The sequence below is a fragment of the Acinonyx jubatus genome, chromosome X (genome assembly GCF_027475565.1).
Source record: "Acinonyx jubatus isolate Ajub_Pintada_27869175 chromosome X, VMU_Ajub_asm_v1.0, whole genome shotgun sequence".
NCBI lineage: Eukaryota > Metazoa > Chordata > Mammalia > Carnivora > Felidae > Acinonyx > Acinonyx jubatus.
Window position 1 is genome coordinate 122314503 of NC_069389.1, and position 24725 is coordinate 122339227.

The 24725-nt window shown below is 43.0% G+C and overlaps 2 protein-coding genes across 2 annotated transcripts; both read left to right on the forward strand.

The window, feature by feature from the left end:
* Positions 1–10771: 10771 nt before the first annotated feature.
* Positions 10772–20110, forward strand: LOC128311453 (uncharacterized). The gene is made up of 4 exons (XM_053201667.1): positions 10772–11007; positions 17025–17209; positions 17944–19908; positions 19995–20110. The coding sequence occupies exons 3-4, from the start codon at positions 18162–18164 to the stop codon at positions 20108–20110; spliced, it is 1863 nt and encodes a 620-aa protein (XP_053057642.1). The 5' UTR covers positions 10772–11007; positions 17025–17209; positions 17944–18161.
* A 66-nt stretch (positions 20111–20176) lies between these two features.
* On the forward strand, positions 20177–23248 carry LOC128311475 (PWWP domain-containing DNA repair factor 3B-like). The gene has a single exon (XM_053201849.1). The coding sequence runs from the start codon at positions 20199–20201 to the stop codon at positions 21744–21746; it is 1548 nt and encodes a 515-aa protein (XP_053057824.1). The 5' UTR covers positions 20177–20198; the 3' UTR covers positions 21747–23248.
* The last annotated feature ends 1477 nt before the right edge of the window (positions 23249–24725 follow it).

Genomic DNA, 24725 nt, shown 5'->3' on the forward strand with positions numbered 1-24725 from the left:
TTTGCTCTACTGAATACTCAGCTAGCCTATGACCTAGGAATAGGTCACTAACTGCTTTAACCTCTTTGGCTCCTTCCGACGCTGCAAAGCATATTGCACGGATGCCAGGCATTGGAATATTTCTAGTATCACTGCTTTTTAGGGCTCTAAAGTGGGAAGTATCCACGTGTCCATGGACAGGAAAATGGATGAACGAACCGAGGAGTGGTTCCGCAACGGTGTGTGCTACCACAGGCAAAATGAAAGCACTGTGGCTCCACAGAATAGTATAGTCACTGTTAGGACACAATGTTGGGTAAGAAAGAATGTGGCGGAATACTACGCACAACGCGATACAGTTTATTGTAATACCCAGGCAACGCACCAGGAAGCAAGGATATTCAAGGATACACACACGGGTCTTCCACAAAACCAAACAAAACCAAAAGCGGTAGAAAAGGGAGGGGGGTGGTTTACACAGAACACTCAGGAGGATGGCCATTCCTCTGCAAGCGGAAGCAGTGGGTGGAAAGGGCCCCGGGAGGAGACGGAGTAAGAATTGTTAAATTCCCCCACATCGGAAAGGTGCACCTGTCGCCCACTCCCGTGTCCTTTTGTGATTTCCCAGGAAGATGGCCTGCGAAACGTCCTCGGCGGTAGAACGGGAAACCCCGAGCCCTGGCCTCCACCCTTGGCGCCGACGCCAAGGTCCTGGGCAGTCGCCCCAGGGGGCGTGTCTCGGCGAAGGTCCCGCCCCCGTCACGTGCACCTAGCCAACCAATCAGCGACGCTCCTGCCCAGGCACGGCTGGGCAGTTCGTTGCCCTCGCGAGGCTCTCAGAGGAGCTTCGCAGAGGACTCGGTGTGGAGGTCGCCATGCAGGTAGAGGGATGGAGGGAGGGACAGAGAGACAGAAGATGAGGGTGGGGCATAGGGACCCTTAGGGAGGCCAGGCGGGTGGGGAGGCGGGTCTGGTGACTCTATCTGGCCATGGGAGGTGGGCGGGGGCGTCTACTCAGCCACGAGGGGACCAGGGTGTGGGGCGGCAGTTGCTTGGCTGACCTCTGAGGTGATCCCATGGAGTCCTTGAGGCCTGTGACAGGAGAGGACGAGGACGAGGCCCCCGAGGGCAATGTGGGGTGGCGGCGGCTGGGCTGACTTCTGAGGTGACGTCTCCGAGGCATCCCCCGGGGCTCCGTCAGGACAGGACAGGACAGGACAAGACCCTGTGGGCAGTGTGGGGTTGTGGCAACTGAGCTGATATCTGAGGTGATGGCCCCACGGAGTCCTTGGGGGCTCCAGCAGGACAGAAGACAGGACAGGACGAGGCCCCCGAGGGCTCATGGGATGGGGGCGGCTGGGCTGACCTATGAGGTGATGTCCCGCCCAGAGTCCTCCCAGGCTCCGTCAGGACAGGACAGGACACGACACGACAGGACAGGACAGGACAGGTCGAGGCCCCCAAGGGCAGCATGCGGTGGCGGCGGCTGGGCTGACCTCTGAGATGATTTCCCCATGTAGTCCACTTTTTTTGGGGGGGGGTTCCAGTCACCTGTGGATGGACACTTTGTTTCCACGTTTATCTATTGTGAAAGTGCTGTATGAGCACAGGTACACAAATACCTTTCTGACACTCTGTATCTGATTCTCTTCTTTCACGTCTTTTGGGTATATACCTAGCCATGGAATTGATGGATTGTATGGTAGCTCTATTGCTTAGTTTTTGAGGGTCTTCCATACTGTTTTCCATAGTAACTGTACCAGTTTCCAATCCTACCAACAATGGGGAATTGTTCCTGTTTCTCCACATCCATGCCAACACTTGTTATTCCGGGTTTTTTGGTCTTTGTTTTGTTTTTGTATTTTGTTTGCTTGATAATGGGCATCCAAATGAGTGTGAAGTGCTGTCTCCTTGTGGTTTTGATTTGCATTTCAGTAATTATTAGTTCTGTTGAGCCTCTTTTCATGCGCTTATCGCCATTTGTATACTTTCTTTGGAGAAATGTCCATTCCAGTCCTTTGACAATTTTTTAATCAGATGACCTTTGCTGTAGTTGCGGTGGTGGTTGTGGTTGATTTGCGGGACCTCTTTATATGTTCAGCATTTTAATCTCTTATCAGAGAGATTGTTTGCAATCATTGTTATCAATTCCATGGATTGCCTGAACACTTTGTTGAGAATGTCCTTTGATGCCCAAATGTTTTAAATTTTGATGTTGTCCAATTCATCTATTTGTTTCCTTGCCTCCTGGGCCTTTGCAGATAAAATTGTCTGAACCCTAAGGTCATAAAAGTTTTCTCCTATGTTTTCTTATAGATGTTTTAAGGTGTGATCTTGCATTTTTTTAGTCTTTGATCATGTTGAATTGATCTTTGTGCTTGCTCTCAGGTAGTGATCTAATTGCTTTTTTCCTCCCATGAAAAAATAATTGTACCACCCTCATTTATTGAATGGCACACACTTCCCCACTATCAGCTATGCCATGTCTATCATATGTCAAGTTTCACTCTGTCCCTGATTCCGCTTCCCTATCCTGGTCCACCAGTCATTTCATTTATCCTGTGCCAAAAACCACAGCTTGGAGTAGAATGAAGACTCTAAGCCAGAACTGTCTAACTCTGAATCCTCAAATATTAGCTGATACTAGGATGCCTAAGATCCTTCGGTGAATTCCTCAGAGCCTCCACAAGAGGGTCTACCCTATGTATGAGAACCCTTAGCATCTGGACTCGTTTAACTTCCCTTTTATCCACTCCATCCTGAGCTTCTTGCAGTTTCCTCAAGCACACCATTGCTGTTTCACCACTGGGCCTTTGAACAAGCTCAGTCGACTTCTCTGTCAAGTCTTGGTTGGCACTCCTTCCTTTGCCTGATACTGTGATTTGTGCTGCCTCTCTCCTCTCACTACACTGTAATCCAATCATCTGTGTGCTAATGAGACTGTACTATTGTGCCTCACCTTGATCATGCTGGAAACCTCTATGATTCGACCGAGCAGATTTGAAACTTACAATTCAAATTGGTTACTGTTTGCCCGCAAATAAAAACAACATTTCTGCAAGCTTTACTGCCCTTCGAAAGTATACATACCCATAGCTCATTTAATCATCTTAATAACCCTCTGGAAGATGAATTAGTGTAAGGCCAGTTTATAATTTAAGAGGATGAGGATCAAAGAGCACAAATGTTTACCCAAGTTTGTAGAGCTTCACAGTAGAGCTAGGACCAGACCTTTGGTATTTTGCCCCACTGCTCTCCCCTGGCCCGCACCTGTGACCGTTTTGGGTTACTTTGCTGCTCTGGAAATAAACCTCATCTTCAGCTGTAAATCATGATCTCTAGCAGTGTTTGTGTCTTTGAAGAGTGTGACCGCAGATGTGGGAGTCCTTTAAAAAGTTGTCGGTTTCAATGTAAATTTCAAAACAAGTTACTTGAGGAAGGTACTATCTTTAACATTTTGGAATGCACCTAAAGGTCATGAAATGATAAACCCATTGAAGAGTTCATGGACACCAGACCAGGTGAAAAGACAAAGGGGCTATCCTCGATAGAGCAAAAATCAGCAGTTCAGCAACCTGAAAGTAGTGTGCATCCAAATTTTCAGGGACATTCTGATTCTTTATGGCTAGCACGAGGACAGGAATCTGGATTTGTAAGAAGCTACCACAAGGGATTTGGATAATTAATAAATACAATGTAACATAAGTGCTATGGCAGGCCGTGCATCTACCTAAGCATTCTACCCTTCATCCTTTCATCCTTGCTAACAGAACCTTGACCCCGTTATGTGTAGAGGTGAGCACGTGGCCCAGTCCAGCCCTTGGGCTGGCCATGATACGTGTCCCAGATGACACTGGTGGCATTCCTAGGAAAGCTTCATGAACTGGAAAGATGCAGCTGGCTTCCCCCTTTGATCTTTACCCTTTGTCCTGCCAGCGATATAGATACAATGCTTGTGACCTTGGAGACAAAAGCCACATTTAAGGACAGAGGGGCAAGAAAAGAGAAGATCCTGGCTCCTTGTGTAGCACCAGCCCTGAACAGTGTATTCCTACTGCATGTTAACCGGAATAAGTGAACCTCCTATGTGTCTAAGCCACTATTTGAAATGCAGTCGATTGCAATTCATAATGATAGAACACTGCATACCTGAAATTTATTTTTACCCAACTTGCATCAGGTGTGGTACACTATTACTGTGACATTTAAACCCAAACATGTATAACTCCAAACTAGTTCGTTTATTTCTCCTGTAACGTTACCGGGAAAGTCAGTATGTCCTCATGGTGGGCATTATCCATGCACTTCTACAGGGACCCAGGCTGTCAGAAAGTCTGCCACATCCAACATGTGACTTCCACGGGTGCCCTGGACGTGGCCTCCTTTGCAGTTTGCTAGAAGGGGAAAAGGGCACGGAGGTGTGCCAGGTACGGGGATTTTTTTTTTTTTTTTATGAGTTAGGCCTGGCAGTGGCACACACCATTTCCACTGACACCTCATTGTCTACATCTCAGTCACACGGTCACATCTAACAGCAAGGAAAGCTGGGAAATGATGCCTACACAGGGGCCCAGGAAGACGAGGAGAGCCAGGACTTAGGTGGGGAGCTGGAAGCCCCCGCAATCTATCCCTTTCTAAAATTAATGTAAAACTTGACTGCATTGGGTTTTCTTAAAGGGAAACTCACAAAAATCCTAGAAGCATGAACTGAAAGTCCAGCATGAAATTAAACGAGGCCTTCCCACTTACAGACTGTGAGACAAAGTCCAGCATGAAATTAAACGAAGCCTTCCCACTTACAGACTGTGAGACTTTGAGCTAATTTCTTGACCTCCCTAAGCCTCAGTGACTTTCTTACTATCTTAAAGGCATAACAGCAGTATTGTTCTCATAGTATTTTGGATGAAATTAAGTGAAATAATGCATAAAAAATCTTATGGGCACTCAATAATATAAAGCAAGCACTCAAATATTGATAACAGCACAATAATATTAATGTTTATAATTAGTTATACCACAATTGTGATTATATTATAATAATTTTTATATTGTCATTATTATGGCCACATTTTTAGCCACTGGTATACAATTTCCTGAACATCAAACATTGACTGCAAACTAGTGCCTGCTATATATTTCAGAGCCTAAAAAATGAATGTTTTGATCATCAAGATTAAATATAACATTAAAAAATTTGGGATGGGAAATATATTTCAAGAATATGAATTATTTAGGGTGTGTCAAATGTCACAGGGCATTTTTATTCTTTTTATAAAAGTTTATTTATTTATTTTGAGAGACAGAGCACGAGCAGGGGAGGGGCAGAGAGACAGAGAGAGCAAGAGAGAGATTGGAGGAGGGAAACCCAAGCAGGCTCTGCACTGTCAGCATGAGCCCGATGCTGTGCTCGAACTCACGAACTGTGAGATCATCATCTGAGCCAAAATCAAGAGTCCGACACTTAACTGACTGAGCCACCCAGGTGCCCCTCTCGCAACTTCTTATTACCATTGCAAGTTCCTTCTTTTCAAATGAGCCCTCACATGATGGCGTTTCTCAAGACTTGATTTTACTCGGTTCTTTTCTCAATTTATACCCTTTCCCTAAATGTTTCCATATAGGTCCATGGTTTTGATTACCATTTACATCATAGTTTCTCAAAGTGTGGTGCGTGGGATCACCTATGTCAAAATCACAGAAAGGAGAGTGTTAGAGTCCAGATTCCTTGGGTCTATCCAAGGCCTGCCCAATCAAATATGTGGGTGGGCACTGGGAATCTGCATTTTATTTTATTTTTATTTTTTTATGTTTATTTACTTTTGAGAGAGAGAGAGAGAGAGTGAGTGGGGGAGAGGCAGAGAGAGAGAAGGAGACACAGAATCTGAGGCAGGTTCCAGGCCCTGAGCTGTCAGCACAGAGCCCGATGCGGGGCTCGAACCCACGAACTGTGAGATCATGACCTGAGCCAAAGTCAGACGCTTAAACTGACTGAGCCACCCAGGCGCCCCTGGGAATCTGCATTTTAAATAAATTCTCCAGGTTGCTCTCAACCCCACTGAAGTTGGAACCACTGTTATTTGTCAAGGAGGACCTGACTGTCATTAACAATGGCAGCTCAACATCTCCATCTTGTGGCTTCCTAACACCATTGTCATTGTTTTGCAAATGCAGTCCATGGATGTTAGGAAACTATTAAAACTCTGAAAAACAGAAAAGAAATAGGAACAAAGGACATTAGTGGAGTATCTGCTCCACGAATAACCAAGATTGAGTTATAACATCTTTTGACTTTTCCTACACCAAACTTGAACTTATCTGTATTAAACTTTTAAGGGGAAGTCAAATTGATGCATTTCAATTGTCATCCGACTACACGAAAACACAGGTATTGGATGGCTGCTATCTATAGATCATTACACCACGTTTTGGTTTCATACAGTGATGCCAAGAGGATTTCATGAATTATCAAGTTATCCTTCTAGAGCTTAGCTAATAAGGAACATGCCACTTTCCAAAAATAATTTAATATGGGGCACTCTTAGTTAAATTCAGTTCTACTGTTAAGTCTTTCTTCTAATTATAAAAGCAATAAACATTCATGGTAAAATAATTTTTAGAAAATATAAAATTTATGAAGGAAATGAAATTCATACTTTATTCCACCACTCCGATATACCGTACAATTCGAAATTGGGGGATACTATTTGCTTTTGTCCTTCTCCCTTCCCCTCTCTCCCTCTCTCTCTTCCCCTATACTCTTTCCATTTGACATTTCGCTTTTTTGTACCTGCCTTACTTTCTACAAGCTCTGTATTTTTTTTTCTGTTTTTAATCACACATTTTACTTCTTTCATCTAAGATTTGGAAGCAAAGCTTCAATATTTTATTCAGTCTGATCACACTTTCATACTGCCTACTTCAAGTAACAGGTTAATGCTAAGCCAATGATTTATGTTTTACTTGCAATTCTCTTCCTTATAATGCTCAGCATTTCACTGGCGCTTGTAAGCACACCAGTGTGTTGGGTGAGGGATGACTGATGATGACCATTCAATGGGGTAAGGATAGTCTCTTTAACAAGTGCCTCTGGGACAATGGTGCATCCATGTACAAATGAATGAAGTTGGACACTATAGTCACACCATACACAAAAAGCCTAAATATAACAGCTAAAATTTTTAAATTCTTAGAATAAAACAGAGGAGTAAACCTTCATGACCTTGGATTTCTTAAATATTAGACCAAAAGCAACAAACAAACAAAAAATAGGTAGGCTGGCCTTCATCAAAATGAAAATGTTTTTGCATTAAAAGACACTATCGACAGAAATGATATCCTACAAGATGGGAGGGAACATTGGCAAATTATATGTCTAGTGGGAGTCTAGTAACCAGAGTATATAAAGAACCCTTACAACTCCAACCAAATGACCAAACAAACAGCAAAAATGGGAAAGGGATCTGAATACATATTTCTCCAAAGAAGATATACAAATGGCCATCAGTCACATGATAATATGCTCAACATAATTAGTCATTAGGAATTGGAAATCAAAACCTAACAATAGCTGTTAACACCCACTAGGGTGTCTAAAGCTAAGGTTCAGGGGGAAGGGAAAAATAACAAAATTGCTGTTGAGAATGTGGAGAAATTGGAAGCCTTATACACACACTGCTGGTGGGAATTTAAAGTGGCACAGCCACTGTTGAAAACAGCTTGGTGGTTCCTCAAAAGCTTAAACATATAATTAGCATATGATTCAGCAATTCTGCTCCTAGAGGTATATACCACCCTCCATTTAAAACAGGCATTCCAAAAACGCATGAACATGTATGTTCATAGTAGCACTATTCAAAACAGCCAAAAGTGGAAGCAACTCAATCCTCTATCAACAGATGAATGGGTAAACATAAGGTGGAATATCCATAAAGCAGAATATTATGCAGACATTAAAAGGAACGTTGCAATGTAGATGAACCTTAAAATCATCATTCTACATGAAGTAAGCTAGACCACACTATGTGTGGTTCGACTCATATGAAATATTCAAAATAAGACAACCCATAAAGACAGAAAGTAGAGTTGTGGTTGCCAGGAGGTAGGGGCAGGTGGGAATGAGGTGTGGCTGGGTATAAGGTGGGTATAAGATTTCCTTTAGAACTTCTGAAAATGTTTTGTTAAGAAGATAGAGGTCATGATTTCACAACATTGAAAATTTACCTAATGCCATCGAATAGTATACTTTAAAATGTGACAATGGAATATTAACTGGCCATCAAAAAAAAGATGACACCTTGACATTTGCAGTGACGTGGTTGGAGTTAGAATGTATTATGCTAAGCGAAATAAGTTAGTCAGAGAAAGATAAATACCATATGATTTTTCCACTAATATGTGGAATTTACAAAACAAAACAGATGAACATATGGGAAGGGAGGCAGAAGAGAAGAAAGGGAAACAAACCACAAGAGACTCTGAATGATAGAGAACAAACTGAGGGTTGATGGAGAGAGGTGGGTGGGAGATGGGCTGGATGGGTGATGGATATTAGGGAGGGCACTTGTTACGATGAGCACCGGGTGTTGTATGGAAGTGATGAATCACTGAATTCTACTTCTGAAACAAACATTGCCCTGTATATTAACTAACTAAAATATAAAAAAAAAAAAAACTAAAAATAAAACTAAAAAATAATAAATAAATAAATATATGAATTTCAATTCAATAAAATATTTTAAATTTTTAATGAAAAAATAATGCTTTTTAAAACCAATGCTACAGTGTATGTTAACGAACTTGATTTAATTTTTCAAAAATAATGCTCTTGAGGCCACTTTAATAAAATATTCAAGTATTTTGAAAAAGACTAAGCAGTCTATTTTTTTCCCCTTCTTTAAAATTTTTTAAGCGTTTCTTTATTTTTGAGTGTGAGAGAGACACAGGGGAGGGCAGAGAGAGAGGGAGACACAGAATCTGAAGCAGGCTCCAGGCTCTGAGCTGTCCGCACAGAGCCCGACATGGGGCTCAAACTCACCAACTGTGAGATCATGACCTGAGCCGAAATTGGATGCTTAACCGACTGAGCCACCCAGGCGCCCCTTAGCAGTCTATTTTAATGCATTCATTTAAAAATAATATTCAGCTCATTATTGCTTACATGTAAATATGGTTTTTGAAAAAATTACTATATTTTTGAAAACAAACAAACAAAAGTACTAAAAGTATGGCATTGTTTTACATCTTTGCAAGTCTATTCAATACCTACCTGAATAAGAAAGGCCTCGATTTTCTTACCTGCCTCTTCACGTCTTACAGTCTGTTGTTTCAGTGGAAGGCAACCAAGAAATCCAGATTCACTGATACTGAGTAGGGAGAGGAAGACCCCACTGGCCCTCCAGCAGGTTCTCAGGGACCCCCCTCCCCACCAGGGTTCCAGAATGACCACCGGGCACTGCTGACGTCCAGTGTTCTTTCATAAAGTTTAATCAACCCTTTGAGAGCAGAGACACTATGAGCTGATTTGACAAAAATGGACACTAGGGAACAGAGACCTTAGGGCACAGTGTGAAAGTCACACAGCTGAGGAGAGGCAGAGCTGAGACTCAAACCCACATCCGTCTTTCAGAAAGTATCTCTGATTTGAGAAGATCGACCATGAATGCACCCCACTATTTTCCCTCCCCCAAAACTACATAGGCTACACCGGGGGGGGGGGTGTCTTGATATCTCTCTCCCACTCCTCTACACTAAGAACATGTTGAAAGCCTTTATTTAGTTGGCACACTGTTATATAAAAGTCCAGCTTGCCCTTCTCTTGTGGATTGCATGTGGGATGGGAGGGCTTTGTCTTGCTTCAGAATCTGGGGTCCAGGGCTGTGCTGGGCCATCTGTGTCTGTGTCTGGATCCATCACCTCATGAGGGCTGATTTGGGGCATCACTCGCCAAATCAGCATTCAGTGACATCATGTTGGTGGCTTAAAGTCGGCCATAGTGGGAGTATTTACATCATGGAAATAGGAAAACCCTGGAAATCGGAACTGCACTCTCCCTTCCCAAAGACCTGTTTCCAGCACATCACTGCCCAAGACTGGCCACAGAAGAATCACCTAGAATTCATTAATAGGAGGAAAAGCTGCACCACAGGGCAGCTCTGTCCCCTAAAATAAATGACTATGAGAGAAGAAGTATGTGCTGTGTGCCCTGATGACAGGAGCCCTATCTCTGAGCATAGTATTCTTTGGCAGTGTGGTTGCAGCAGTACATGCTGAGCACAGATTCCAAATGTGAGAGGTTCGTCTCCACCTCCCTAATGTCCTAGATCAAGGACATTTGTGGAAGTTGTCTCTCTTCTCAGGAACCACTGGTGTCCTGAAACCCCTGTCAATACACATTTGTCCAAGTGTTGACTCAGGGTCATTTGGTCCTGCTGCAACCTGAGTTTCTAGTTTGCCTTCCTCTGACCCCCAGGTCCTTTATCCTCACATGTTTTCTCCTCTTGGGTCATTTTAAATTGAGTGACAGTCCTTGGATCCCACCTACACAAATGCACCTGGCCTCATGTGTCCTGGAAGGTTGAAAGGAGGTCCTTAACAGGACTTGGATCCTAAGTGTGGGGCGTGTGTGTGTCTGTGTGTGTGTCTGTGTGTGTAAAGCTGTTATCTTTCTACTTTATTTCCTCTCTAATCCATTTTGTGAAAACTCCCCTGCCCTCAATGCCTTTTCCATGAGAACATCGAGTACTGTCTCTAATATTTTATTCATTCATTCATTCATTCATTCATTGGATTGGTCAGGGTGTAACTGACTGAGAGTGAAATCAACGCTCTGCATCTGAGGATGTATTAGTACTTCCTGGTTTCCATAGAAAGCTAACATCAGGGAGAACATTTTGATGATATTCTGGTTTCCATGACAACTGGGGTAAGCCATTCCTTCCTGGAGACAGAAATATTTAACAAGGATATTTACAGACTGGAGAGATGGAGTAACTGTAGAAACATCGAGACTAGTCGGTGTCTGCTATCAATGTGAGGTGTGTGTGTGTGTGTGTGTGTGTGTGTGTGTGTGTGCATTGCCAGCGTGTGGTCTTTAGTTGGACATTGAGACCTCTAATCTCTCCTGTTTTATAAGAGAGGATGGCAGCTCCTCTTGTGAAGGGCTAGGGTGATTGAATAACCTGTCATACCTCAGTCCCGTTTTACTGTCCTAAGGTGACACCACTGCACGAGGGAATTGTTACCTGAGTACTTGAAAGCAGAGGTCCCCAAGTATTTCTCATCATATACCTCTGCTTAACGATTGTCCCATGAACCCTTAAGATGTAAGTTTACTCATTTACACCTACTTATAGTAAAATTATTGTGTGCATAAAATGAGAGAAAATTTGAAGTCAGTAAATGAGGGAAATGGGTAGGGTTGGGAGATCTAATGTTACTTTGTGTAACCTAGAGGATAATATTGTGAGTATTATCACACAATGAGTAGCTCATACACACACACAAACTAAGAAGCATGTCTAAAAGACAAAGTGTGAGCCCAAGCTCTGAGGTCTCCTCCTCAGATCATGGCTTCTCAGAAGCACCATATCTTCCCTTGGTTTTTCTAGAACTACAAGTGCCCACTCTTCCTATCATGGCACTCTTGTCTCATTGCTCCCTTTTTGACTTTTTTTTTTCCTTTTTGGTCTCCAAAGAATTCTATCAAGCTGTCTCTAATTAAAATAATAAGAGAATATTGCTTAATAGTCATGTTTGTTTTTCCCTCTTTGTTTTTAAGGCCCTTCCTTTCCCTTTGGTTTCTAGAACTTTTACTATGATGAGCCTAGACCTGTTTGTATGTGTGTCTTCGTGTGTGTGTGTGATGGAATGTATTATGCTTGCAGTTTGGCACATCAAATATACCACCTGATATCGTTCTTTATTTTGGAAGATTGTTCCTTCACACATTCAGCAGTCCTTTGCTCTCTTCTTGGACTGCAATACAGTATCTCTTATGTGGTTAAAAATATACATTTTAATAATAATTTTTCCTTTGACCAATGTAAAGTACACCTCAAAGACATTTCAAATATATTCTCATCGTTTTCTATGCTAACGGCATGGTACAGTTTTGGTTGCCTTCTTTTTGTTCACTTACATCCAGTATTTCACTTCATATCTCCTTAGAGTCCTTATAAAGTAAGGTTTTTGGTACCTATGTACACATAAATGTGTCCTCCCTGTAATATTTTAAAACATGATTTGAAAAGTGATATAGGGGAGCCTGGGTAGCTCAGCTGGTTAAGCGTCCGATTCTTGATCTCAGCTCAGGTCTCAGGGTCGATGAGTTCAAGCCCTGTGTTGGGCTCTACACTGGGGGTGAAAACTACTTTAAAAAAAAAAAAGGAAAGAAAAGTGATGTCTACCCTCACCACCCACTTCCATCCTTTTTCCTCTTCTGTTTTCAGTGGAACCATGCCATGACATTTCTGTTTGCCATTCTAGACTTTTCTCTTTCATTTACATGTCTTTTGTGTCCTAAGATAAAGTATATACCATTGTTCTCCATGTGAATATGTGCTTTATGTAAAGCATATTATTTGTACTTAATTGGTCTCTAGTTCAATTTTTTTTTTGTCCGAATTTTCTTCCTGTGTCAATACATGAAGGTGTGCATCAGTCTTTGTGTTGGATACATAACATGCCCTTGTCAGATTAGATTATAGGTTTGTTAGTCTTTCCCCATGGGTATCAAGGACCTGGCATATGTCCAGTGTCGTTGTGACAAATTACGATGCAATGACTTATCATATGAACGAGGGCACATTTTTCTCCTTGTGCACGACACAGGGCAATCGATAGGTTCTGAAATATACACCTCATCAACTTGCCTAGATACTAGTAATTATGGAGGCTGCCCTTGACTTTTTTTTTAACCCTAATGCCATGCATGATTTCATTGGTGTTATAGAGGGTAGTGGAGGTTTCCTTGTGGCAGGTAATAGGGACCCGAGGGGTTAACAGAACACCTTTGGAAGAAAGTTAGCCTACTGGAAGGAAGAAACCACCTGAGTTTGCTAGAGGAATAGGAGAGAAGTCTCTTTAGTCTTAAAACAAGGCCCTGAGGGAAACCCTGAACTTTGTATAGTTCTTTGCTCAAGTGCTCTTGCTTCTCCTTCTGTGAGTAGATAGCTCTTGAAGATGTGTGTCTGCAAGACTAGGCGCTGTTGGTCCTTCTTTGTTAATGAAAAATTGGGAGGCAGACCTCAGCGATTTGAAGGTGTATGTCTATTTAGTGTCATAGCTGATCATTTGTAGGTGAGAAACAAGCCTATTTTTTTCACTTCTTTGAGACGACTGAGGGCAGTTCATGATTTTTCAGTTTGTAACATTTGCCATTTAAATGTTTGTACAAAAATGGCTCACGTTTCCAAGTAGGCATGACCTCTATGAATTTATGAAACTAGTGAACAACATAAGGGAAAGGTTTGAAGATCCCACTCAGTTGTCCTACAAATAGAATTCAAACCCAATGAAAGCTTAACAACTCTTGCATGTGAAAGTTCATGCTGAATTCATCTGGCACTGGAAAGGTGCAAAAATAGGCAAGAATGTATTTTCTTTTATAACTGAAATGACATAAAATGTGCCTTTATAATAAAAAAGGGGAACTGCCAACTCATCCATTTAAGGAAATACATATTTGGGGGACAGTTTAAACTCACAAAACCTACAGCTTGAAAGTAGCTCCAACAAATAGGCAGTAATTGCAGGGATGGGGCATTGGGGTAAATATGAGAGAATTCCTGCATCTGGGGAGTGGGATGGGGGCAGTCATAGCAAGGAAAGTGCCCTCATTTTGAGACAACACCTCCGGAGGGTTGTTTTCTTTTCCTTTTTCTTTGGAAGTGAAGTGATTACAGCCCTCCCTGGGGAAAGGAGTTAAAGAATAAAGCTTCCAAAACAATTCTAAAACTCATGGCCGTTGATTGGACAAATAAATACTCACTGCCATCAGGCTCCTTCATTCCATAACCAAAGAGCAAATGGAATAGAACAAAAGGTATACCAGGACTTAAAAATTGAAGCTGGTCCATCTGAAGGCTCTACTTCTTGATGGTCTGGAATTGACTGTGAAATTATAGATTGTGGAGTTGCTATTTATACCATTCCACTTCTGTCTTATTCTATGTGATTTTACTGGGCAGGCATGTTTGATAGATCATAGTAAACTAAAATTCTGGATGCATTTTCATATTCAAGGTCTCTGAGGATTGGGGGTCACTTGGAAAGTTACTTTCATGTCATTCAAGATTCTAATTTTTTTAATTTTTTTAATTTTTGTTTATTTTTGAGAGAGAGAGAGAGAGAGAGAGAGAGAGAGAGAGAGAACAGAGAGAGACAAGAGTGCGAGCAGGGGAGGAACAAAGAGAGAGGGAGACACAGAATCCAAAGCAGGCTCCAGGCTCCGAGCTGTCAGCACAGAGCCCGATGCAGGGCTCGAACTCACGAATTGTGAGATCATGACCTGAGCTGAAGTTGGATGCCTAATTGACTGAGCCACCCAGACACCCCAAGAGTCTATTTTAATTCATTGCCCCTGGTGTGCAAAAAGAGGATCAACACTTAAATATTATTATCTCTTTCTATCATGTCTGTCTATGCACCCACCTGTATACATCTTTAGAGGGAAAGAAGAGAGCTGAGCTTCTGTTAGTATGAAAAAGAAAAAGAAAACCCTCTGTAAGACTAGGTACCAACCCTTCATGGAAGATATTTGGACAATGGGCCAAAGCATATGGTGAGAAGGCCACTTAGGATTTAATATTTTCATTTCACACCCTTCCCTTCTGATTGCCTCTCTCAAAGATGCGTTGCTTTAGTAATTGGAAAAACAACCGTAATTGCTGTTTTGGTTGTCTGGTGAAAGTTACTCCATTGAAGCGTTTCATACTTTTATAAGAGATATACACAAATGTGAACATGAGAGAGTATTCAAATAGGTGGTATGGGTTTTGTTCTAAGCTTATTTATTCATTTTGAGAGAGAGGGAGGGAGGGAGGGAGAGAGAGAGAGAGAGAGAGAGAGAGAAAGCACAAACAGTGGAAGGGCAGAGAGAGAGGGAGAGAGAACCCCAAGCAGGCTCTGCACAGTCAGCACAGAGCCTGATGAAGGGCTTGAACTCACGAACCGTGAGATCATAACCTGAGCCAAGGTCAGATGCTTACCTGAATGAGCCACCCAGGTGCCCCGGTGGTACGGTTTTTAAAACCCTTTTTAGTATCTTATATAAAATATGTACAAATAGAGTCTGTGGACTCACATATTTGCAGTTAGCATTCCTCCTAGGTGATCAGATTACTGATGCTTAACATTTTTTCTACTTTATAATTGTAAACAGCATTTTAGATTTTCCACGTGTATTTTCATTTTTTTAAAATACGAAATTTATTGTCAAATTGGTTTCCATACAACACCCAGTGCTCATCCCAACAGGTGCCCTCCTCAATACCCATCACCCGCCCTCCCCTCCCTCCCACCCCTCATCAACCTTCAGTTTGTTCTCAGTTTTTAAGAGTCTCTTATGTTTTGGCTCCCTCCCTCTCTAACTTTGTTTGTTTATTTGTTTGTTTGTTTGTTTGTTGTTTTTCTCCCACGTGTATTTTCAAAATAAGGAGCTGAAAACAACATTTACACTGGAAGCAGAAACATTTGCTTGCATGTGTAGAGCAGAAAGCATGGATTATATGCATCAATATCAGGCATCTTGGGTCACTAACGTCGTTGCTCTGAGTGTGTGTACATATCTGTGAGTGTATGTGCGTAAGTGTGTGTATGTGTGTCTTGGGGGTCGGTAGCTATCTGGTTGGGGCTGAGGTGACTCAGGCCCTCCTGTTTTGTGTGACAGGCTGGCCGGTCCTGCTGCAGGGAGATTGCAGTGGCTGAGTCACCTGTTTTTCCTTCTCCCTTTTGTTCTGTGTCCTCACGTGACACTTGTGTTCTGAGAGCCAGTACGCTGAGTTCTCTAAAGCAGAGGAGACAATACCTGCATGATCGTACAGTCTGGCAAGAAAAAGTGTGTGCGGACTATGCCCAAAGTATGTATAGTTAGTCATACATTTCATATTATATCTATGAGTATGTGTGAAGAAAGTTGTGCATACACACATTTCTTAGGGAAATAATATTTTGTATTATGAAATATATCATTTGAAACTGACAATGGATGAGCTAAAATCTATAAATGAATTATTATACATATTTGTACAGTGTATACAGAAAAGCGGAACCCATGAACAGGGAATTTCTGGGGGGGAGGGATTGAGAGAACAATTGCATTTTCTGCATTACACACATCTGAGTGTTTGAAATGTATTTAAATAAAGTTTTTAAATGTCAGGGAAAAACCACATTGTAAAGAGACTCACAAAAGTTATGTGAAAAATCAGCATTCACGTGAAACAGTGATCAAATATGCTCTTGAGTGAAGAAATATAGTCCTAGGTAATATGCACCAGGCATGTGTATATGGATGCATAGGAAATGTGTGAGAAGCCCATACACCATCATATTGAGAGTGAGCATCTATAATGTATTGCCTCCTGTATATATCTCTCTACACGTTTTATGTTCTCCACAAATGCATTTAGCCTTACTTCAGAAACACCAAAAACACACTTACTTTATAGACTCTGTTTTTGTTATACACACACACACACACACACACACATACACACACACACACACACACACACACACACACACACAAGCCACTACTATCATTAAATCTGTGTGTCCAAGACAGACAAAGGCTGTACTGAAAGTATGAAAGCAGTACTTCCCACTGTTCTGAAATAGGAGGACTAGGATAAACTAAGTAGCTTCACGTGGAGATGTATTTGAAATGCAAAAGAAGGAAGAAAATAGACATGTCTACATTATAAGTGAGATTTAACTAACATTTCTGTTTCAGAATGGCCTGCACTCCAGAGCTGGGGAAGGGAAAATGATGAATCCATCCCCCATTTCATTGGCTTAACTTCCCGTCTGCTTTTCTGATTTTCTAGATTGACATTAGGGGTGCATACGTCCTGGGTATCTATCTACATTTGATGTCATTTGATCCCTGGAAGGACAGCGCACCTCAGAAGCACAGAGCAGAATAAAGGGTCTGCTGGACACGCAGTTGGAGCGTATGAATCAACAGATGCAGCTCACAGAACCACACCTCCCAGGATTTACGTGGCATTCAGTAAGACGTTCCCATTTTACTAAACATCTCATTTGCAGTCATCTCATGTTGAATCTGGAGTGTGGTTTACTTTGCTCCTCACTCTACAGCCACTTCTTTACACAAATTAAGTGCTTGGTGTGGGGAGGGTGGGGTGGGGGGAAGCCTTTTAAACCACCATAGAGAAATGAAAAAGTGCAGGTCACAGTCAATGGCTCACGCCTGCAGCAACTCTTATGAAGATGGTACCAGTAACCACCATGATGATCTTTGTGAACCTCTGGATTCTAGGCTCGTGCTCTTGAACACAACATTATGCTGACATTCAGTGTCTGTAGGCTGGAGATCACCCCTGGCTTCCCTGGCTACACAGGGTGGCACCAGCACCCCAGAAAATAAAAACTGAAACATTCCCCCAGAATGAACCCGGGGAAGCACAAAAGGCACAGGATGTCCAATACCACAGGTGAGATCTAGAAAATGACACCCACCTCCCCACACAGATGCTCTTTAATATGCAGTCATAACAAGCAGGGCAAGAAGTTGGGTTTGGCAAGTTATAAAACTCCTCTGGTATCTTCTGTATTTTTCCCTGATACTTGCCGTGTATTTTACCCCCCCCCACCCCTGTCTGATACACACTCTATTTCTTTGCTTTACCTCTTATCAATTCTCATTGACCAACATTGTTCTAACTTCACACAAAAGGAGTATTTTTTCTAATACTTTTCTTCTTTTCCTTTTCCACATTCCAGTACTCTCCAATATAGTCCGTTCAAAACACAGGCTCCAGCGACCCTGGGAGATTCAGGTGAAGAAAGACAGGCCACATAAGGTGTAAACCCTTTGTGGTCCTAGGCCAAAAGGTGTGGTGAAGAACATTGCTTTAGGGAACACCTGCCATGGCTGTGGGTATGACGGCCAGACCCTTCAACCTCTATTAATTCCGTCTTGAGAGGAAACTCAAATCATAATGGCTGCTGAGTATATCCTATGCAATTGGAAAGGCCACATTTGGCCAGCAAAGGTTTTGTCCAGATCTGGGATCTCACCAAAATATATGAGGAAAAGAGCACTTTCTCTAGAAGTTCAAATACTCTCAGTAGGTAAAAAAATTAAAGTGAAAAGCACAGACATAAAGCTCCTAAATGAGTCTCAAATTGAATCCGTTACCTCCTTGCTAGTGGCCCAGTCAAAGGCCAGTGTTCCACCAGGACAGAAAGTGGCCTACAGAAATGCTCTTAAAGTGGCACTGGAGATCCTGAATAAGAGAGCAAATTTCGGTCCAGCAAGAGCATCAGATGGTCTAGAGACCACTACACCATCTCAAAGGGGACCACCAATGCAAGCTCATAAAAAGTACCGGAAGCCTAAAGGTACCTTACTGAGGAGTCTTAGGAAAAGAAAAAACCTCAAATCGCTGCTGGTGCGTTCACAGACTAAAAACGCCCCAGACAGTGGCCGATCGCAGGCGCACACAACCAACACGCATACACTAAGGGAAAGGCGAGCAAAGTCCTCGCGAAGCTGCAGCATGTGCTCAAAGTTCCCATCACTTTCGGAAGATGATCATAAGACAGGAGGCCGACCACACGCACATGCAACGGTCACGTGTACTCTAAGGGAAAGGCCAGCAAAGTCCTCGCGAAGCTGCAGCGTGTCCTCAAAGTTCTCATCACTTTCAGAAGATGTTCATAAGACAGGAGGCCGACCACACGTGCACACAACGGTCACGCGCACTCTAAGGGAAAGGCGAGCAAAGTCCTCGCGAAGCTGCAGCGTGTGCTCAAAGTTCCCATCACTTTCGGAAGATGATCATAAGACAGGAGGCCGACCACACGCACACACAATGGCCACGCGTACACTAAGGGAAAGGCGAGCAAAGTCCTCGCGAAGCTGCAGCATGTGCTCAAAGTTCTCATCACTTTCAGAACATGATCATAAGACAGGAGGTCAACCACACGCACATGCAACGGTCACGTGTACTCTAAGGGAAAGGCCAGCAAAGTCCTCGCGAAGCTGCAGCGTGTCCTCAAAGTTCTCATCACTTTCAGAAGATGTTCATAAGACAGGAGGCCGACCACACGTGCACACAACGGTCACACGCACTCTAAGGGAAAGGCGAGCAAAGTCCTCGCGAAGCTGCAGCGTGTGCTCAAAGTTCCCATCACTTTCAGAAGATGATCATAAGACAGGAGGCCGACCACACGCGCACACAACGGTCACGCGTACACTAAGGGAAAGGCGAGCAAAGTCCTCGCGAAGCTGCAGCGTGTGCTCAAAGTTCTCATCACTTTCAGAACATGATCATAAGACAGGAGGTCAACCACACGCACACGCAACAGTCACGTGTACTCTAAGGGAAAGGCGAGCAAAGTCCTCGCGAAGCTGCAGCATGTGCTCAAAGTTCTCATCACTTTCAGAACATGATCATAAGACAGGAGGCCGACCACACACACACACAACGGTCACGCGTACTCTAAGGGAAAGGCGAGCAGAGTCCTCGCGAAGCTGCAGCCTGTCCTCAAAGCTCCCATCACTTTCGGAAGATGATCATAAGACAGGAGGCCGACCACACGCACACACAACGGTCACGCGTACTCTAAGGGAAAGGCGAGCAAAGTCCTTGCGAAGCTGCAGCGTGTGCTCAAAGTTCTCATCACTTTCGGAAGATGTTCATAAGACAGGAGGCCGACCACACACACACACAACGGTCACGCGTACTCTAAGGGAAAGGCGAGCAGAGTCCTCGCGAAGCTGCAGCGTGTGCTCAAAGTTCTCATCACTTTTGGAAGATGTTCATAAGACAGGAGGCCGACCACACACACACACAACGGTCACGCGTACTCTAAGGGAAAGGCGAGCAAAGTCCTCGCGAAGCTGCAGCCTGTCCTCAAAGTTCTCATCACTTCTGGAAGATGATCATAAGACAGGAGGCCGACCACATGCACACACAACGGTCACGTGTACTCTAAGGGAAAGGCGAGCAAAGTCCTCACGAAGCTGCAGCATGTGCTCAAAGCTCCCATCACTTTCAGAAGATGATCATAAGACAGGAGGCCAACCACACACACACACAACGGTCACGCGTACTCTAAAGGAAAGGCGAGCAAAGTCCTCGCGAAGCGGCAGTGTGTCCTCAAAGTTCCCATCACTTTCAGAAGATGATCATAAGACAGGAGGCAAAGGAAATAGGGACACATCAAGAGGTATGTCTTTGCATCGCACAGTCAAAGAGAAGGGTACAAGTGCTAAAGATGGAGGCGTCCTTCCACCTTTGTCACCAAGCTTCAACCTCACTTTGCCCAAAGCTCACAAAGAAGAAGCACATGACACCTACCCAAGGACCCTGGCTGTCTCCTCTGAAAGCTCTGCCTTCTCGTGGAATGTTGAGGACCATGGAGAGGTTGCCTGGAAGCCAGGCTTGGAAGGTGCAGCAGCATCCTCCAGTGCCCCTAAACAGAGGCGGTGTTATTCACTCGGTCTGGCAAATAGAAAAAGGAAGCTGCAAGTGACAGAGTTTGAGAAAGAGCTGCAAGAACTTCAACCTTCAGTCAACTCAAAGGCTATTAACCCCACCACCCCTATTAAAAAGAATGCCAACAAAGAAATGGGACAAGTGGCAAGCATGGGTTTTCCACAAGAGCCTTGTCCCATTGAAGGAGGAATGATGGTCTGGTTCAAATTTCAGAATCACCCATTTTGGCCTGCAGTAGTAAAGAGTGTCAGCCAAACAGAGCAGACTGCAAGGGTGCTTTTGGTTGAGGCAAACATGCACTGTGAAATGAGTGGCATTCGAGTTCCTCTTCGAAGATTAAAGCACCTGGATTGTAAAGAGAAAGAAAAACTAATAAAGAGAGCCAGGAAATTGTACGAGCAAAGTGTGAACTGGTGCTTCTCCCTGATTGCCCACTACAGAGAAAGGCTCAGGCGAGGTTCTTTTGCAGGCAGTTTCCTGGACTATTATGCTGCTGACATCAGTTACCCAATTAGGAAAGCCATCCAAGACAGGGATCTGGAGATTGATTTCCCAAAGGTGAATTATGCCAACCTGGAAGATTCTGAGGAGGAGACCTCCCTGGACGGGAAGAGGCCCTGCAAGAAAATTCTCCCTGACCGGATGAAGGCTGCTCGGGACCGAGCCAACCAGAAGCTAGTGGACTTCATCGTGAAAACAAAGGGGGCCGATCACCATCTTCTGGACATTGTCCAAGGCAGGAAACAGTCCAGGTGGCTGGTATCATTTAGGAATTCGAGCAGGTACGTGATCTGCGTTGAAACATACCTGGAGGACGAAGACCAGTTGGATGTGGTGGTAAGACATTTACAAGAAATCTACAAACAAATAGACAAGAAAACGCTGAATCTGGAAAGGGATGACAAAGTGAGTTTTGTTCTGGAAGTTCTTCTGCCAGAAGCAATCATTTGTTCAATTGCTGCACTTGATGGATTAGATTACAAGGAGGCAGAAAAAAAGTACCTACAGGGGCCACCTGTGCATTACCGGGAAAAAGAGCTATTTGATAAAAATATCCTAAAGAAAATAAGAAAGAGATAAGCAACAAGGAGCAAGACTAATTAACTCCCCCTGTACCCACACTTTAGCAGGAAGACCTCTCATTACCCTGTCTGTATGAAATGTGTGATCGTTCCGCTCTCTATGGCATGTAAATATGTTCTGGAAATTTGAGACCTTGGGAATATGCTGGATTCATTTTGGATCCATCTCTAGCACTTGTGGGTAGCACAGTCATCATCTTTTCTAGTACCCAAATGCCTCACAAATTAATTTGTTAAAATATTGCAAACAGTTGTACTTCCCTCTACTTGCTTGGATGTGTTAACTGTCCAGATGTTTTCCTAACATGGCTTTTAAGCGTACTTCATATTTTAATAGAGCACACACACATTATTTTATTACATGGAAGAGCACTGGTATCAAACATTAAGCAACAATCATTTTTAAAATCCAAGATAGATTCTTACAGAAACAATCTGCAATCTCTCATTCTTTTTGTGACACCTGAGTATAAATGATTGGGTTCCTTCTTAAGATAATTCCTGAATTTTTTCTGCCATGCTTGTTTGTTCGGGAAAAATAGCCCTGAGAGCTGAAACCAATGACAGAGATGTTTTCTATATATTATCACTACCTTCAAATGGTTCTTGCAAAAGCAGTCTGGAATCCAAAGTTAATGGATCATTTGCACGTAGTCCACACGTGGGTGAATGAAATCTCAACGTGCAGTAAACATTTTGCCAGCCTGTGAAAGATTGTTAAACTTTACTACATTTCCCTGAGATTCCACTTACGGAAGTAGCTCTTGTTCAATGGCTGAATGGTTTCCTTAAAACAGACAGGCTCCTGGCTGTCTTCTTAACTGACTGGATCCTTTGCGTATACTGGTTTATCCCCATGTGGATGACAACTAGACTAATCGTACACACCGTTTACCTATTTTAGACCTAGGAGTTCAGGCTCACTGCTAAGAGCCCGTCTGATTGGCACAAATTGTAGGAAAGCTCGCATTTTGCTCTGGACCTGTGTGCCCTAAAATGCAGTCGTTTGTCTGAAGCTAAGCAAGCTTTCTCTTTTGACTTATTCATTGACTAACCCTGACAGGTTCCAACAGTTATGCAGGCTGGAAAGTCATTCCAGGCTGCTTGAGCAATAGATGGACCGGGATCTGGGAACTTGGAAATGGGCTACAGAAAAGTATCCGTTTGGCTAAATATGGCTGTTGTCAGAATACAATGAAACATATGTAACTAAAAGATAAATTCTGAAGCCCATGAATTGTTATCCTACTTGAAACAAGAGTTTTTTGAGACAAAAAATGTTGGGAAAGCTAGTTTACTTTTAAAACTTGTTGTGAAAATAAACACTAAAGGTTTAATATACACCTGAGTGCATTTTTATTCTCAGAGAGAGTCAACTATCACTCACAGGCCCATGTTATGTGTCCACATGGCCATGTGATTTGTGTGTGTGTAAAATTTTCAAGAGCTAGCTGTTTTGATTCACAATAAAACCACTGTATCTTTCACCTTGAACTTTTGCTTCATCATATTTATATAGATAGATGAATAGATGATGATAGATAGATAGATAGATAGACACATAATATTTTGGAATTTTAGTAATTTAGTTGTCACCTTTATGGTTCATTATAAATTTTCTTCTAATCCTAAATATTCACTTTTGTACTTGTTTTCATAATTTTAGAAGAGAACCTTCCAAATGGTGTAAGCTTCAGGCCCAACAGAACCTTTTGAGACTCTGCCTGAGAGTCACCAATGACTCCTGAGGCATTCTGCATGAGCTAGTCCACATGACGTTCTCATGGTCCTGGAAAGTACTTGGAAACACACCATCTCCACACTCTGTGTGGACCTTGTGCACTGGAACAACACACGTTAGTTCCTCTATAAACATCATGTCGCTGAGTCAAATGTGTCACTCAACTTCAGCTTTCTCATATAGCCATATTTGGCTCTACATTCTAATATTTTCTTCACTACCTCATTCATTCATTCATTCATTCATTCATTCATTGAGCTGTCCATTGATTCATAGCATTGTGAGTCAGTAGAGTAAGATGTGGTTTAAGACCTCTCTGAGGATAAATTTCAGGTGCCACAGAAAGAAGATTGGCATCATGGAATGATGACCTATAAGTGAAACCAGAACCCCAGATTTTCCCATACTTGTGAGATCGTGGGTGTCTCTTGGTTGGGGATGACGGGAAAGGACCTGGTCCCTCCTGGGGTGTCATTGATGCCAGAGGCAGTCACTGAAGAAGAAAGACATGCCTAGGACATACATCTATTCTCCTCCAGGATCACATGTGGGGTATGCAGCTGGATTGGGGGCTGGCTGTGTAGACTGTGAGATACCTTACAGCTTGAACAGTTGTAGTTGTTAAGGTGGCTCTAAGATTGCCCTAAACTGGTTCTCTATCATGGGTGTGTGTGTCTGACGGGATAGCCCAATCTGTCACCCACCCTAATCTACTGGATTAAGGAGACCTCCTCTCCTCCAGTCATAAGGCAGATGGTGGAATATCAGGTCCTGATCCTAACTGTTGGTTGGCAGAGCTGCATGGAGATGGCATGCACAGAATTTACAGGTTTCCATATTTATGTATGAATCTGACAAAGAAAAAGTGGAACCCCGAGACACGCTATAGTGACCAGCAGGAGAACACTGAATACCCAGAATCCTCCTGAAACCTCACCTGGGCATTATCAACCCCCTAATGTTTGCTACTGGAGAGAAGCTGCCTCATTCCTGGAGAGCCTGCAAAGACCTCATCTAGGGCAGCTGCCTGAACAGATGTTGCTTCTCTTATTCAACATTAATCTCTGCTAACTTTCATTGCTATCGGACTAATAACAAGGGCAGGTAAGACTAGGTAAGATCACAGCACAGGAAAACAAAATAAAGTTTTGTTTGGGTGGGAAATGCCTTACATTCAGAAAAACTGTAGGACGTGGCTCATCTCTACTTGCATGAAGTGAGATAATATATGTGCCA

Excerpts from the sequence above, each read along its gene's own strand:
- LOC128311453 (XM_053201667.1), top strand. The coding sequence starts at position 18,162 with ATGGCTGCTGAGTATATCCTATGCAATTGGAAAGGCCACATTTGGCCA. Across the intron at positions 19,909-19,994 it reads CACACACACAACGGTCACGC|ACAGGAGGCCGACCACACAC; the intron begins GTACTCTAAGGG and ends GATGTTCATAAG.
- LOC128311475 (XM_053201849.1), top strand. The coding sequence starts at position 20,199 with ATGTGCTCAAAGCTCCCATCACTTTCAGAAGATGATCATAAGACAGGA.